The sequence below is a fragment of the Apteryx mantelli genome, unplaced genomic scaffold (assembly GCF_036417845.1).
Source record: "Apteryx mantelli isolate bAptMan1 unplaced genomic scaffold, bAptMan1.hap1 HAP1_SCAFFOLD_50, whole genome shotgun sequence".
NCBI lineage: Eukaryota > Metazoa > Chordata > Aves > Apterygiformes > Apterygidae > Apteryx > Apteryx mantelli.
Window position 1 is genome coordinate 1837501 of NW_027118785.1, and position 14265 is coordinate 1851765.

The 14265-nt window shown below is 44.0% G+C and overlaps 1 protein-coding gene across 1 annotated transcript; it reads left to right on the forward strand.

Moving 5' to 3' along the window:
- The first annotated feature begins 5051 nt into the window (after positions 1-5051).
- Positions 5052-11911, forward strand: LOC136996601 (olfactory receptor 6B1-like). Its single transcript, XM_067317496.1, has 2 exons — positions 5052-5063; positions 10952-11911. The coding sequence occupies exons 1-2, from the start codon at positions 5052-5054 to the stop codon at positions 11909-11911; spliced, it is 972 nt and encodes a 323-aa protein (XP_067173597.1).
- Positions 11912-14265: the final 2354 nt, after the last annotated feature.

Sequence of the window (14265 nt, forward strand, 5' to 3'; positions counted from 1 at the left end):
ATAACACAGCCAAGAATTTCCTCACAGCCTGTGATATTTGTGCTTCTACATGGTAGTGAGTGTCTATGCCGCACGCAAGGGCAGGGGACAATATGCAGCAAGTAAAGGTGCAAGGCCTGCTGAGCTACTTTTGGAGTATTGGGCCATGAGGACAGAGCTGGAGATAGGCATGTCGCATCCTTGCATCCAGGTCAATGGGCTCCAAACTGATGAAACCACAGTACTATTGCAATGTTTTGTTTGGGGAAAGAGCCAGTTTTCTGTTGCAGAAGAGCTCTAACCTACATTCACTAAATAGTGCATATAGACTCTATAGAGTGAGACTCAGAGAAATTGCACCTAAGAGTGAAACAGAGACAGATCCATACTAACATCATAGACTCAACCCAACATGGGTTCAGTTCAGTAGAACCATTATCTGATTCCTGATTGGCAAGCTATTTTATGAAAATTCCACTTGGAGTATAAGTTCTACTTTGTGCTTACCTCTAAAAATACAAATAGATAGTAGGACTGCAGCTCATCACAGCTGGTTGGGATTTGTCTCACCTAACTTTTTGGATTGGATTCAGCTCCAAGTTTGAAACCTAAATGAGAGCACAAGGTGACTCTGCTTCCAGCATCGTCAAGGAAGCTTGAGCACTTGAATCAGTTACACGTTCATGGGTGCGTAGTGCCACTTGAGATGACTTTGTATACCTTGACTGTCCTCTAGGTGTCATTCCGGAAGGGCACAAGTTTTACATAGATCCGGAGTCATACCTTCCAATTCTGTAAGATCCCTGGGATACCCTGGGGTGCACGAAATAACAATAGACATCTATGCCGGTGCAGTGAGAACACCTGTGGAAGATCAGGTGAGGAGTCAGGTGACTGGCAGAGTATGTGACAGCAGCCCCAGCGTGTGCTCTCTACACACTGACCAAAAACCCGTCAAGGCCAGACATGCGTACTCCTTTTTGTCAACAATTTCTAGCTGCTTCACAGCCAGTAGCTACCCAAGGTTAGCACAGCTGAGATAAGGAAATAGTTCTAGTAGATAACAGGGGCCCTCAGGATATAACAGAGTGAGTCCTGCATGGGCATCCGACCCGTGCATCCAGCAGCCTCCCATCTGTGACCCCTCCATGGGGTTCCTGGGGCTCCCTGTGCAGCTTGGAGTGCAAGTCCTTCATTAAATCTTCATTAAATCTGTTTAAACTCCTCTGGGGTATCAGCCACTCCTCCCAGTTCTGTACCACCTGCAGACTTTCTGAAGGTGCATTCAGTCACATCTACCAGGTCATTAACGAAAATGCTAAATAGTATTGGCCCCAGTATGGACGCCGGGGAGACACTACTAGTGAGTGGCCTCCACCTGGACTTTGTGCCACGCTTCAGCCAATTTTCAGTCCATCTCGCTGTCTGCTCATCCAGCCCATACTTCATCAGCTTGCCTATGAGGATGTTATGGGAGACAGTGTCAAAAGTTTTACTGAAGTCAAGGCAGACAACATCCACCGCTCTCCCCTCATCTACCCAGCCAGTCATCTTTTCATAGAAGGCTGTCAGGTTGGTTAAGCATGATTTCCTCTTCATGAATCCATGCTGACAACACCCAATCGCATTCCTGTCCTGTACATTTTTGGAAATAGTATTCAGGATTAGCTGCTCTATCACCTTCCCAGTGATCAAGCTGAGGCCGTTTAGCCTGTAGTTCCTCAGAGCCTCCTTCTTGCCCTTTTTGAAGATAGGGGTGGCATGTGCTTTATTCCAGTCCTCAGCCATGACATTTCAAAGATAACAGAGAGTACCTTTGCAATGACATCAGCCAGTTTCCCCAGCACTCATGGGTACATCCTGTCAGGGCCCATGGACTTGTGTATGTCCCATGTGAGTTCTGTTCTCCAGCAGATATCAGGGTGGTTGAAGTCCCCCACGAGAACCAGGGCCTGTGATCATGAGGCTACTTCCAGCTGTCTGTAGAAGGCCTCATCTACTTCCTCTTCCTGATCAGGTGGCCTGTAGCAACCACCCACAACAATGTCACCCATGCTAGTCTGCCCCTCTAGGGCCCTAGAAGGAAGCGCGGTCCAAGAGAGCTGGTTAATATTCAACGATCACCTCCTGCAAGCTCAAGAATGGTGCATCCCAATGAGCAAGAAGTCGAGCAAAGGGAGCAGGAGACCTGCACTGATGAACAAGGAGCTCCAGGCATAAGAAGGAAGCATACGGAAGGCGGAAGCAGGGACAGGTAACCTGGGAGGAATGTCGAGATCCTGTCTGAGTATGCAGGGATGGGGCTGGGAAGGCCAAGGCCCATCTGGAGTTGAATCTGGCAAGGGATGTCAAGGACACCAAGAAGGGCTTCTTTAAAAGCATCAGTAACAAAAGGAAAACTAGGGAAAATGGGGGCCCACTACTGAATGGGGCAGGGGCCCTGGCGACGAAGGATACAGAGAAGGCAGAGATACTGAATGCCTTCTTTGCTTCAGTCCTTACTGCTAAGACCAGCCCTCAGGAATCCCAGACCCCGGAGACCAGGGAGAAAGTCTGGAGAAAGGAAGACTTTCCCTTGGTGGAGGAGGAGAAGAACTGGGCTAGGGATTACTGAAGGACTGGAAGAAGGCAAATCTGTCACCGCAGTCTTCAAAAAGGGCAAGGAGGAGGACCCAGGGAACTACAGGCCAGTCAGCCTCACCTCCATCCCTGGAAAGGTGATGGAGCAGCTCATGCTGGAGGCCATCTCTAAGCATGTGAAGGATAAGAAAGTGATCGGGAGTAGTCAGCATGGCTTCACCAAGGGGAAATCATGCTTAACCAACCTGATAGCCTTCTATGATGGAATGCCTGCCTGTGTAGATGAGGGGAGAGCAGTGGATGTTGTCTGCCTTGACTTCAGCAAGGCTTTTGACACTGTCTCCCATAACATCCTCATAGGCAAGCTGAGGAAGTGCAGGCTAGATGAGCAGACAGTGAGGTGGATTGAAAACTGGCCGAATGGCAGAGCTCAGAGGGTTGTGATCAGTGGCACAAAGTCTAGTTGGAGGCCTGTAGCTAGCAGTGTCCCCCAGGGGTCAATTCTGGGTCCAGTACTGTTCAACTTCTTCATCAATGACCTGGTAGATGTGACTGAATGCACCTTCAGAAAGTTTGCAGATGGTACAGAACTGGGAGGAGCGGCTGATACCCCAGAGGACTGTGCTGCCATTCAGAGGGACCTCGACAGGCTGGAGAGCTGGGCGGAGAGGAACCTCAAGAAGTTCAACAAAGGGAAGCGCAGGGTCCTGCACCTAGGGAGGAATAACCCCATGCAGCAGTCCAGGCTGGTGTTCGGCCAGCTGGAGAGCATCTCTGTGGAGAAGGACCTGGGGGTCCTGGGGGACCACAAGTTGACCGTGAGCCAGCAAAGTACCCACTGGCCTTCTTGGTATCCTGGGCTGCACTAGGAAGAGCCTTGCCAGCAGGTCGAGGGAGGTGATCCTCCCTCTCTGCTCAGCCCTGGTGAGGCTGCATCTGGAGTACTGTGTCCAGTTCTGGGCTCCCCAATACAAGAGAGACATGGAGCTCCTGGAGCGAGTCCAGCGAAGGGCTACCAAGATGCTTAAGGGACTGGAGCATCTCTCCTACGAGGAAAGGCTGAGAGAGCTGGGCCTGTTCAGCCTGGAGAAGAGAAGCTTGAGGGGGATTCTTATCAATGTGTATAAGTATCTGAAGGGAGGGTGTCAAGAGGATGGGGCCAGACTCTTTTCTGTGGTGCCCAGCAATAGGATGAGAGGCAACAGGCACAAACTGAAACAGAGGGAGTTCCGTCTGAACATGAGGAAAAACTTGCTTACTGTGAGGGTGACCAAGCCCTGGAACAGGTTGCCCAGAGAGGTCGTGGAGTCTCCTGCCTTGCAGATATTCAAAAACCATCCGGACACAGTCCAGTGCAGCGTGCTCTAGGTGACCCTGCTTGATCAGGGGGATTGGACTAGATGGTCTCCCAAGGTCCCTTCCAACCTCAGCCATTCTGCGATGCTGTGATTCTGTGATTCTGTAATGTACTTGGTGATATTTTCCATACTAGGAACTACTCCACTCAATGGAAGCTGCAGCATCCCTGCAGGAGCTGCATCTGCTCACAGCAGTTTACAATCCAGCCGGCTTTCACCCACTCAGAGAATAAAAAAGGGGTAAGCTTTGAGCAAAACAAGAGAGAAACAAGGTGAAGCATAGATTCTGATCTACCGATCAGCAGCATCTTCTAATACAAGGCTTAGAAGAGAATTGCCCAGTCTTTGGAGTTTTTATTGCACATAACTCACTATAAGCACCTGAATTTTTCTCAGTCTTAGGAATGTCTGATAAAACATATTGCTCCGGAAAAAAATGAAGACTATGGTTTTGTTTAGACATCAGTGTTTATGGATTGCTTTTCCTGAGTCAACTTGCATGCTAAGCTAAAATCAGTGAATGCTAGCATAATGTGGATGCAAAAGAAGATGTTATCTAATGAACACATCACACATCATTCCTGAGCAGTAAAGAAGGCAATAAAAATCATCTCCTCCTCCTAATGTACTTTTCTGGTCTGCATTAAAGAGCACAATTGCATTCTGAGGTTGATCTAACGTCACGTGAAACTAGGATTCAAAGAATTTGAGGCATAAAATAGGTGATGTCACCTTTCTCCACAGGGATTAAAATAGGATGGGAACTTCTGGAATTCAGATAATCTCAGTCATTTCAGATACTTGTCATAGCAGAAAGTGAACAATCTCCTGGAAGTTCTTTTTTTTTTCTCCCTTAAGTTCAAACAGGACTTTGTGAAGTAGCTGAAGTTTAGAGAACAAACCTTTACTTATGGGGAAGGGAGTTAATTTACGTAGGTGAATTTCCATTTTAAATGCTATATGAGGATCTTGATTTTCAAGTATAGTTTTCCTATGCTCCTACTATATTACCTGAGGAGATACAATCACTAAGGGAGGAGTCGGTTGTCTAAACCTAGACATCTAATGGCATTTCTGATGCCATAAGGTATCCAAGGTACCCACGGGGAGACAGCAGATTTGACACTGGACCCAATGTTTTCTCGAGTAACATTCTGAAGGAAGGCCAAGAGGAACTTCCAGAAGTTCAGCAAAGACAAATGCAAAATCCTGCACCTAGGAAAGAATAACCCAACACTTCTGTGTAAGTTGGGCACTGACTGACTAGGCAACAGCTCTGCAGTAAAGGACCTGGAGGTCCTGGCAGACAAAAAGTTAACACGAGGTAGCAGTGTGTTGCTTCAGTGAAGAATGCCAGCTGCATCCTGCGCTGTATTAGCAAGCCAGCTAAGGTCCAGGGAAAAGATCCTTCCTCTCTGTTTGGCACTTGTGAAACTTGTGTCCAGTTTTGGGTTTCCCACTACAAGAAAGACAACCTGTACAGAGTCCAGCAGAGGGCTGCCAATATTGAAAGGGGGCTGGGGCCCATGGTGTAAAAGGGGAAGCTGAGGGAACTAATTTTTTAAGCATGGAGAAGAGAAAGCTAAGGAGGGACTTAACTGCAGTCTGCCACTATTTGAAGGGAATTACGGAGAAGATGGAGCCACGCTATTCTTAGATGTGCGCAGCTGAAAGGATAAGAAGCAAAGGCTCAAGTTGCAGCAAGTTAAATTCAGAATAGATATTCCAAACCAACCAACCAGCCAGCCAACCAACCACCGTCAGAGTGACGAAGCACTGCAGCAGAATTCCGGAGAGGTTCTGAAATCTCCATCCTTTGAGATTTTCAAAGCTTGACTAGACAAGGCCCTGAACAACCTGACCTGACAGTGAAATACGTGCTGGAGGGTGAACTAAAGACCTCTGAGGTCAAACTCCATTCCTCCAACTAAATTTTTCTATGGTTCTTTGATTTGGATGCCAGGTGGAAAAGCCCGTGACATCTCAAATGGCAATAGACACTGATGTTTAGGCAACTGAATCTCACTCTAGCTATCTGCTGAGTAGGTTTCTACCTAGGTCATAACCTAGGTGTCTATATTCCCACCACAATTCATGGACATCTAGGCAACACATTCAATGGCTTGTAGAGACCCATTCAGCTCAAATTTATTTAGACAACTGGAGCTCAGTTCATTTCTCCACACAGAGATGTTTGGTGCCATTTGGGATCGTAGAATCATAGACTCAAAAAAATGTTGTTTGTCAGAGACCTTTGAATATCCCTAATCCATTCACAGCACAACTATCACCATCTCTAGGTCATGTTAGTGGTGGTTTTGTCTAGCTGAGAGTTGGAAACTTCCAAGGACAGAGATGCTATGAGTTCTCTGGGTAACCTGTTCCAATGCCGTACTGCCTTCCCAGTGAAGAAGTTTCTCGTAATGTCCAATTTGCAACTACTCAGTAGCAAGTTGTTGTCTTTGTCCCTTGTAATAGTGTCTGCCATGGCCAAGAATAGTTTGGCACTACTGTCTCTGTAACTGTAGTCTTCTGCTAGATTACCCAATAGCCTCCTGTTTACCATATTAAATAAGCCCAATTACCTCAACTTCCTGTCATAGTATAGGCGCTCTAGGACACACCTCACCATCTTACTAGGCCTTAGTAGGAACCTCCCGAGTTTATCCACATTATCCTTGAACTGGGGGAGCCCAACACTGGACACAATACTGGACACAAGTGCAGCCTCACCAGCACCATGTGGACAAAAACAAATTCAAACCTTCATTCCAGGGAAACACATGACTTCATACCCCTCCCCGGACATCATAATACATACCATCAGTATCGTGCTGTAGTAACATGACTGGAGTATGGCACATAATCATTATTTTTCACAGTTTTGAATAATTATGCAGAAAATAATTATTGTGGCTTTGGGATACATGGTTTATACTGTGGTCTTCACTGCTTCATTCCAGAGGATGTTAGTTCTGAGCTATCTCAGTTGAGTTCACACTGACAAAACACTCTCAGTTTTCTCCCAAGTATACGCAGTCCTCAAAGGCAGTTTGGACATTTTCTGTATCTGCATTTTACAGCTGAGAAGTGTCTTGGGCTATGTACATATCTGAGCTGGGTTCCTAGGCTCTCTGCAGCCAACACACAAAAACAGACACTACTAGGCTGTAACGTCTTTCATCCTACAGATGGCATCTCGGTTTAAACAGCAGGTGAGTTTTGTTAGCGATTCCTATTTTTCTCTATGATTTATCAAGGAGCCCAGCTGACTAGCGTAGATGTAGATGTCTACAGGCAAGATGGCGTCCGCCCACAGCGGTTAGATTTGGTGGAATCTTTACGACAAGATGAACAACGCTGCTTAGACTAGAGTGACTTGTGCTCCCAGGTGACTTTGAGCTACTGGAGTCGCATACTTTAATTGCCCAATTTGGTCTTTGATAAGATTTACTCTTCTTGCCAAATCAACAGAGGCATTAAACTTCTGCTAAGGATAGGAGTCATGTCACCTAATGTAGCTGTCATAAAACTGGGTAACTAATCTAAGCTAATTGTCTAGATTAATTCTACAATTAAGGAGAAGAACAGGTGCCTCCAGAGACTGACTGATCCCATCCTCAGATGACACGTCTGTGATAGGTGGAATGAAACACTCCCTGGTGATTCTGATTCTCTCCATTGATGAGGGAAGCCTGGATGACTAATTCACAGACACACAAAAACCACACTAAACCCAGCTTTTTTTATAGACTGTGTGAATCTCATTCTCTGAGTAAGCAAAATAGATCTTCATCTCAGATCTGAAGAATATAACCCAGAAATGTCTGTGGAATTTTAAAGGAATATTAGGAATTCAGATTTTAGATTTCAGGAAGGTTCTTGGCTGTCAAATAACTCTAATACATGTACAGAATTAACTTCTGGATGCATCCAGCTCACTCCATTGATTACTAGATTTCCTCCAGACCTTTGAAATCCCTTGTCTCCTGGGATACGTCTTTGACATCCATCCTGCACGGTTATAGCCTGATGACTGGTTGTGTTCACATTGCAAGGTGCCATGGGCTCCAAGGGCTCCATGTGGTCCTGAGGATTTCCTTTTCCCCGGTATTTTTTTCTGTTTCAAATGCCCAAATAATGACAGACTTGTAATGAACTTGTCTGAGTGATGATTTTATAACATGATGTTATATGCTGTATAGCCTGTGAAGGAGTATGAAGGAACAGAGACTGATCATATAGTGCTTGAGGAATTTGCAGGCCAGAGAAACTATCCGTGGTTGTGCATACTACCTATGGTGAGCATTAATTAGAACAAACTGGCCATGGAGTTGCATTTGGCCTGGCCTAAAGGAGAACTACTTTGTTCAGCGACAGAGAAGATCCTCCTGCCGCACCTCCCCCCCCTTCCCCCCTCCCCCCCCCCCCAAAAAAAATTTCCCAAGAGGTTATGGACCAACAGCAGGTTGGGTCTTTTGCAAGAATGGGTTTCCCTTACGTAAATACAGGTGCCTACTGGTATTTCAGATGTGTTAGCGTATTCTGCCTTCTCTCCAGAAAGATGAACGTCTTGCAAAGGATTTGATTTGATCATGCAGGCACAATCACAGATAACTGCTCAGAAAAAAGGTTCATACTACATAGTTCTCAGTAGCTTCCTGAGGCACCTTTGTTGGTAGTTTGATCATAAGAAGAACCATTAGTAGGTAATGAGGAATGTCACCTCTAGAAAATGATTCATAGCAGCTGAGTTAGACTATTGCTTTGATTCACGCCCTGCAGGTGCTGCAGAGAGCGCCTCAAAAAGCTAAAATTAACCTTCATGCATTTCCTTCTTGGATACATCAGTTATACAAAGCAAACACTGAGATCCCATGAGTAATTATCTTACACTGAACTACTTTTTTACGAACAGGTAAGAAGCAACCACATCTGCATGCTTTTCAGAACTACGACAGCTACTGGATTTGGGTTAGGTAGTTTTAATTAAACCAGTCCGTGAGTGTGACCACAGAACTGCTGAACTGGTGTGAAGGTAAGAAGAGAAGGAAGCTTTTCACTGTTATCCTTCTTCAGGAACTTTTGTAGGATAGCGATCTCCCTCCATGGAGGAATTAATCCACTGACGTTTGAACACCTAAAGCATACATCTGACCTACAGTGAGCAACAGATTTAGACATCTGAGCTGACTGTTGACATTCACTTTAGAGTCAAGCAAGAGAGAAATGGACAAGGCTATAATGATCCAGCTGAGCTATTTTAGACTTTTTTTCTTTAGACGAGAGCAATAATACTTGTAACTGCCTGTATATGTCTCTATTCTCCATAAAGATGACAAACTCAGTTGCATATTAGATAACTAAACTGTAGCTATCTAAATTGCAGCAGATAAATTCTAGCTTCTCAATATAGTCTTTTCATTTTGAGGCAGTTCAGGTATATACTCTAGTTCAAGAGAGTCAAAAATGTAAGCATGTTATTTGACTTAGGAGGATGGTTATTACTCTCTTGCAATTATTTACGTAGAGAATTTGCTGGCGTGTAAGATGAATATTTTGAAATTTAAAACACTCACATATCCCCAGTTTTGTAGATGGAATTAATCTTGGCCAGGACATGAAGTACTGAAAACATGTAGCGTAGAGAAAAAATGGTTAATAATATGTTTTGCACTGACTAAGAGAAAATGCTGCAATTCATGTTCTGTTCATTTCTGCTTTACCAAGTCTTACATTTTTTTTCCTGTGGAAGATTCCAGAATTAATTTTCTGATTCTGCTTAGATATGCGGAATTCCTCATGGTTAGTAAAGACTGATAGTAATACGGTTATGAAGCTGTATGAGTTTGCAGGTTATAAGTCTTCAGTCATGGTTTGTATTACTGCTTCTGAAGCTACCAAAGGTTTTAAGTGAATAGTTTCTAGACTGGAGTTGCTGTGTCAAGGAAATATTTTATGTAGAGAGAAATTCTTCCATTACTGAAAACCTGTTTTTATCATGTTCTTTTCTCTAATGATATTTGTGTGTGAGGGGGTTCTGTTTGTTTGTTTGTTTAACATGACATAAAATATTACATGAGTAGAACTTTAAATCAGGATGAAAAAGCTTTTCTTGTCTTAGAGAGATGAGAGGATGGTGCAGTTAAAGGAGAGAAGTATGCATTCTCCACTTCGGTAGTTGTTGTATGTTTTTATCTTTTCAACTTGGTTTGTAGATATTGAGACTAATATGTGAAAACAGGCTCAAGTAAAATTATGGAAAAGGTTGATAGATGTAGAAATGGAAGGAGAAAACCGTTGGGGGGTGGGGTGGGGGGGGGGAAGAGGCACAGCCTGAGAAACGCATTCTTCCAAAAGGTGCTTCATCTTCTCCAAGAGCTTTGTTTAGAATGATGCATATTACCCTCTGGAAGTACTTATTTCTTTTGGTGACTGTCTCAGGCTTTATATGCCAGGAAAATATAGTGGGACTGAACTCTTCTCTGCAGACAGCATGGGAATGTCTTGGCTTTGCAAAACTGAGCCCAGTTACCTAAGTCATGCAGATGCGTTCTGGATATCCAAAATGTCTTGAAACTCAAAGAGAACTGGGCATCCAGCTGTTATGTGTTCCTTCAGAAAAATTGCCTAGAAAATGCAAAACATAATGGCTTATTTTAAAACATGAACTTTTGTAGTACATGCCCCCAAAGAGCCTGATCTCTCTTTAGATATCCAACTCCTATGCATTCCAGCAATAACCTAGTTCTCTAATTATGAACCATATATCAAAATACGTGTTTGTATATCTTCAAAACAGTATATAATCTGAATGTAATAATGTTCTTCTTTTTCTCCCTCTCATGTTTTTTTTTGTTTTATCATTCTTTCTCATTTTCCTTTCTTTTTAACTTACTATATTTTTCCTTTTTCTTCTTCCGCAGTTTGTCTCACTGTTTCTTCGTTTTTAAAAATCTTCCACATTTTTTTTCTCTTTTATTCTCTTTACTTTTCCTCTGAAGCTTGATGCTATGCCCCTTGCCATGAAGCAGGAAAACAGCACAAATTTCCAGGAATTCATCCTCTTGGGATTCCCAACAATTATGGAGCTTCAGATGTTGCTCTTTGTGATATTCCTAGTGGCCTACATGCTGACAATCTTGGAAAATATGCTCATCATTATCCTGATAAAGATGAACCATCACCTTCACAAGCCCATGTATTTCTTTCTCAGCAACCTCTCCTTCTTGGAGGCTTGGTACATCTCAGTCACTGTCCCCAAACTGCTACTGAATTTTCTGGTTGAAAGCAAGAGCATATCTTTTGTAGGCTGCATGACCCAGCTTTACTTCTTCATCTCCCTTATTTGCACTGAGTGTGTCCTCCTTGCGGTCATGGCCTATGATCGTTATGTGGCCATCTGCAACCCCCTGCGCTATCTGGTTATCATGAACCACCGATTCTGCATGCAACTAGCGATATGCTCCTGGCTCACTGGCTTCCTGACCTCCATGCTGAAAATATTTTTCATCTCTCAGCTGTCTTTTTGTGGTTCTAATGTCATCAACCACTTCTTCTGTGACATCAGCCCCTTGCTGAACATGTCATGTGCTGACATGACAACGGCTGAAATAGTAGATTTCATTCTGGCCTTGTTTATCTTGCTGGTTCCACTCTCGGTCACTATCATCTCCTATATATGCATCATCAGCACCGTCCTGCACATCCCCACAACCGAGGGCAGGAAGAAAGCCTTCTCCACCTGTGTTTCTCACCTCACTGTTGTCACTGTCTTCTTTTCAGCCACCTTGTTCATGTACGCGCGGCCCAAGAGAATCCACCCTTTTGACTTAAACAAGCTGGTGTCAATTGTGTACACTGTTGCAACCCCCATGCTCAACCCCTTCATTTATTGTCTGAGGAACCAGGAGGTTAAAGGAGCTTTGAAAAAAATTTTCAGTGTTGCACAGACTGTCCCCAAAGTGCCTCAATCCATCACTGTTCTCCATTAAGATAGTCTCTCATAGACAGAATGTGAATGTAAGCGTTAGAAGGAGAGGATCTAAGATTAGAATTTAGGAGGTACTTATTCAGAACTGTAACCATCATAAAGCTGGCAAATGAAAAACCGGAAGGATACATATAGTCACTTATCCTCAAGAGAGATCACCCTTCTACCCATTACCTTCAAATGCTCTTCCTTTTTTGATGACATATTAGGTTCACGCACAGTGAAGTTACTCATTTGACTCAGAGACACTGCAAGGAACAAAAAGACATGTCCAACATACCGTATGCCAATGGATTTGATAAAACAACTGAAATGTTGTTCCGTTCACGAGGAGTTCCAACTCCAGGCAATATCTGACACCTAAGGGGAGATTCATGTGCCTAACTAAAGCCACATGCCTAATGTTTTAATGACCTTGCGTATTCTGCCCGGCCTCCAGATGCCATACCAGCAGGAAGTGTTTCTTCCATGGTTTGTGTGTCATATCTGCCTACCCAAAGGGGAGGTCTCAGGCAGTCCAGAATATAAAAACCTACAAGATGCCTATGCTTTGGAACCTGAATCAGTCCTCTTGGAAGAGAGTAATAGCAGAAGGAAAAACTGTATTCACGGTGGAATGATGCAAACCCATCTTCTTACGTAAGGTTGAAATAAATACTCCAAATAATTATTTATTTATTTATTTGTTTGTTTCTTTTATTTTTTTACATTTTGCAGGACATGCATTACTTCCTATTCTTACAAATTCTGCTGAAGTCTCTGTCTATTAATTTGTATATGAACGAATACACAGTTGCTTGGGTGCTTTGTCTGTTTCAGGAGTCGGTAGCTACACCTCTATTGCCTTTGCTTACATCTGCACACTAAATTCATTTACCCTAGGGAGTGATCTCTGGTCTTCATGCTAAACATGTCACAGTGTCATATGTTAACTCTGTTCATGGCTAGGCCTGTTCTGTCAAAGCTGGCCGTGCCAATACTGCTTAGCATTTGGAGTGATCCCCGGACTGGTACCTCCGCCACAGGCTTGTGTATCTGTGTACCCAGGGCTTCTTCCAGTGCATCGTGTGTGCTATTCACTACAACTTATCTGTTCCACAACTGCGTGTGACATCCTCAGTTCTCATAGATCTCAATATAGGCTGCCTTTAAGGGCTTATTGTTTATTTATTTATTTTGAATGAAACTATCGGGGACTTTGGTTACATCCCCCTGGGATGCAGCTGCATTTATGTCCCTATCAGCTACAAGCAAGATTCCCGCATTTCCGAACACCAGGTTCTGGGGTCCTCCTGCCTTCCTGTGGCCCTTCACTAGACTGGAAATACTGTAATAGTTTTAAGGATTTATCTAAGAGTTCATATTTCTTTATAACACAGCCAAGAATTTCCTCACAGCCTGTGATATTTGTGCTTCTACATGGTAGTGAGTGTCTATGCCGCACGCAAGGGCAGGGGACAATATGCAGCAAGTAAAGGTGCAAGGCCTGCTGAGCTACTTTTGGAGTATTGGGCCATGAGGACAGAGCTGGAGATAGGCATGTCGCATCCTTGCATCCAGGTCAATGGGCTCCAAACTGATGAAACCACAGTACTATTGCAATGTTTTGTTTGGGGAAAGAGCCAGTTTTCTGTTGCAGAAGAGCTCTAACCTACATTCACTAAATAGTGCATATAGACTCTATAGAGTGAGACTCAGAGAAATTGCACCTAAGAGTGAAACAGAGACAGATCCATACTAACATCATAGACTCAACCCAACATGGGTTCAGTTCAGTAGAACCATTATCTGATTCCTGATTGGCAAGCTATTTTATGAAAATTCCACTTGGAGTATAAGTTCTACTTTGTGCTTACCTCTAAAAATACAAATAGATAGTAGGACTGCAGCTCATCACAGCTGGTTGGGATTTGTCTCACCTAACTTTTTGGATTGGATTCAGCTCCAAGTTTGAAACCTAAATGAGAGCACAAGGTGACTCTGCTTCCAGCATCGTCAAGGAAGCTTGAGCACTTGAATCAGTTACACGTTCATGGGTGCGTAGTGCCACTTGAGATGACTTTGTATACCTTGACTGTCCTCTAGGTGTCATTCCGGAAGGGCACAAGTTTTACATAGATCCGGAGTCATACCTTCCAATTCTGTAAGATCCCTGGGATACCCTGGGGTGCACGAAATAACAATAGACATCTATGCCGGTGCAGTGAGAACACCTGTGGAAGATCAGGTGAGGAGTCAGGTGACTGGCAGAGTATGTGACAGCAGCCCCAGCGTGTGCTCTCTACACACTGACCAAAAACCCGTCAAGGCCAGACATGCGTACTCCTTTTTGTCAACAATTTCTAGCTGCTTCAA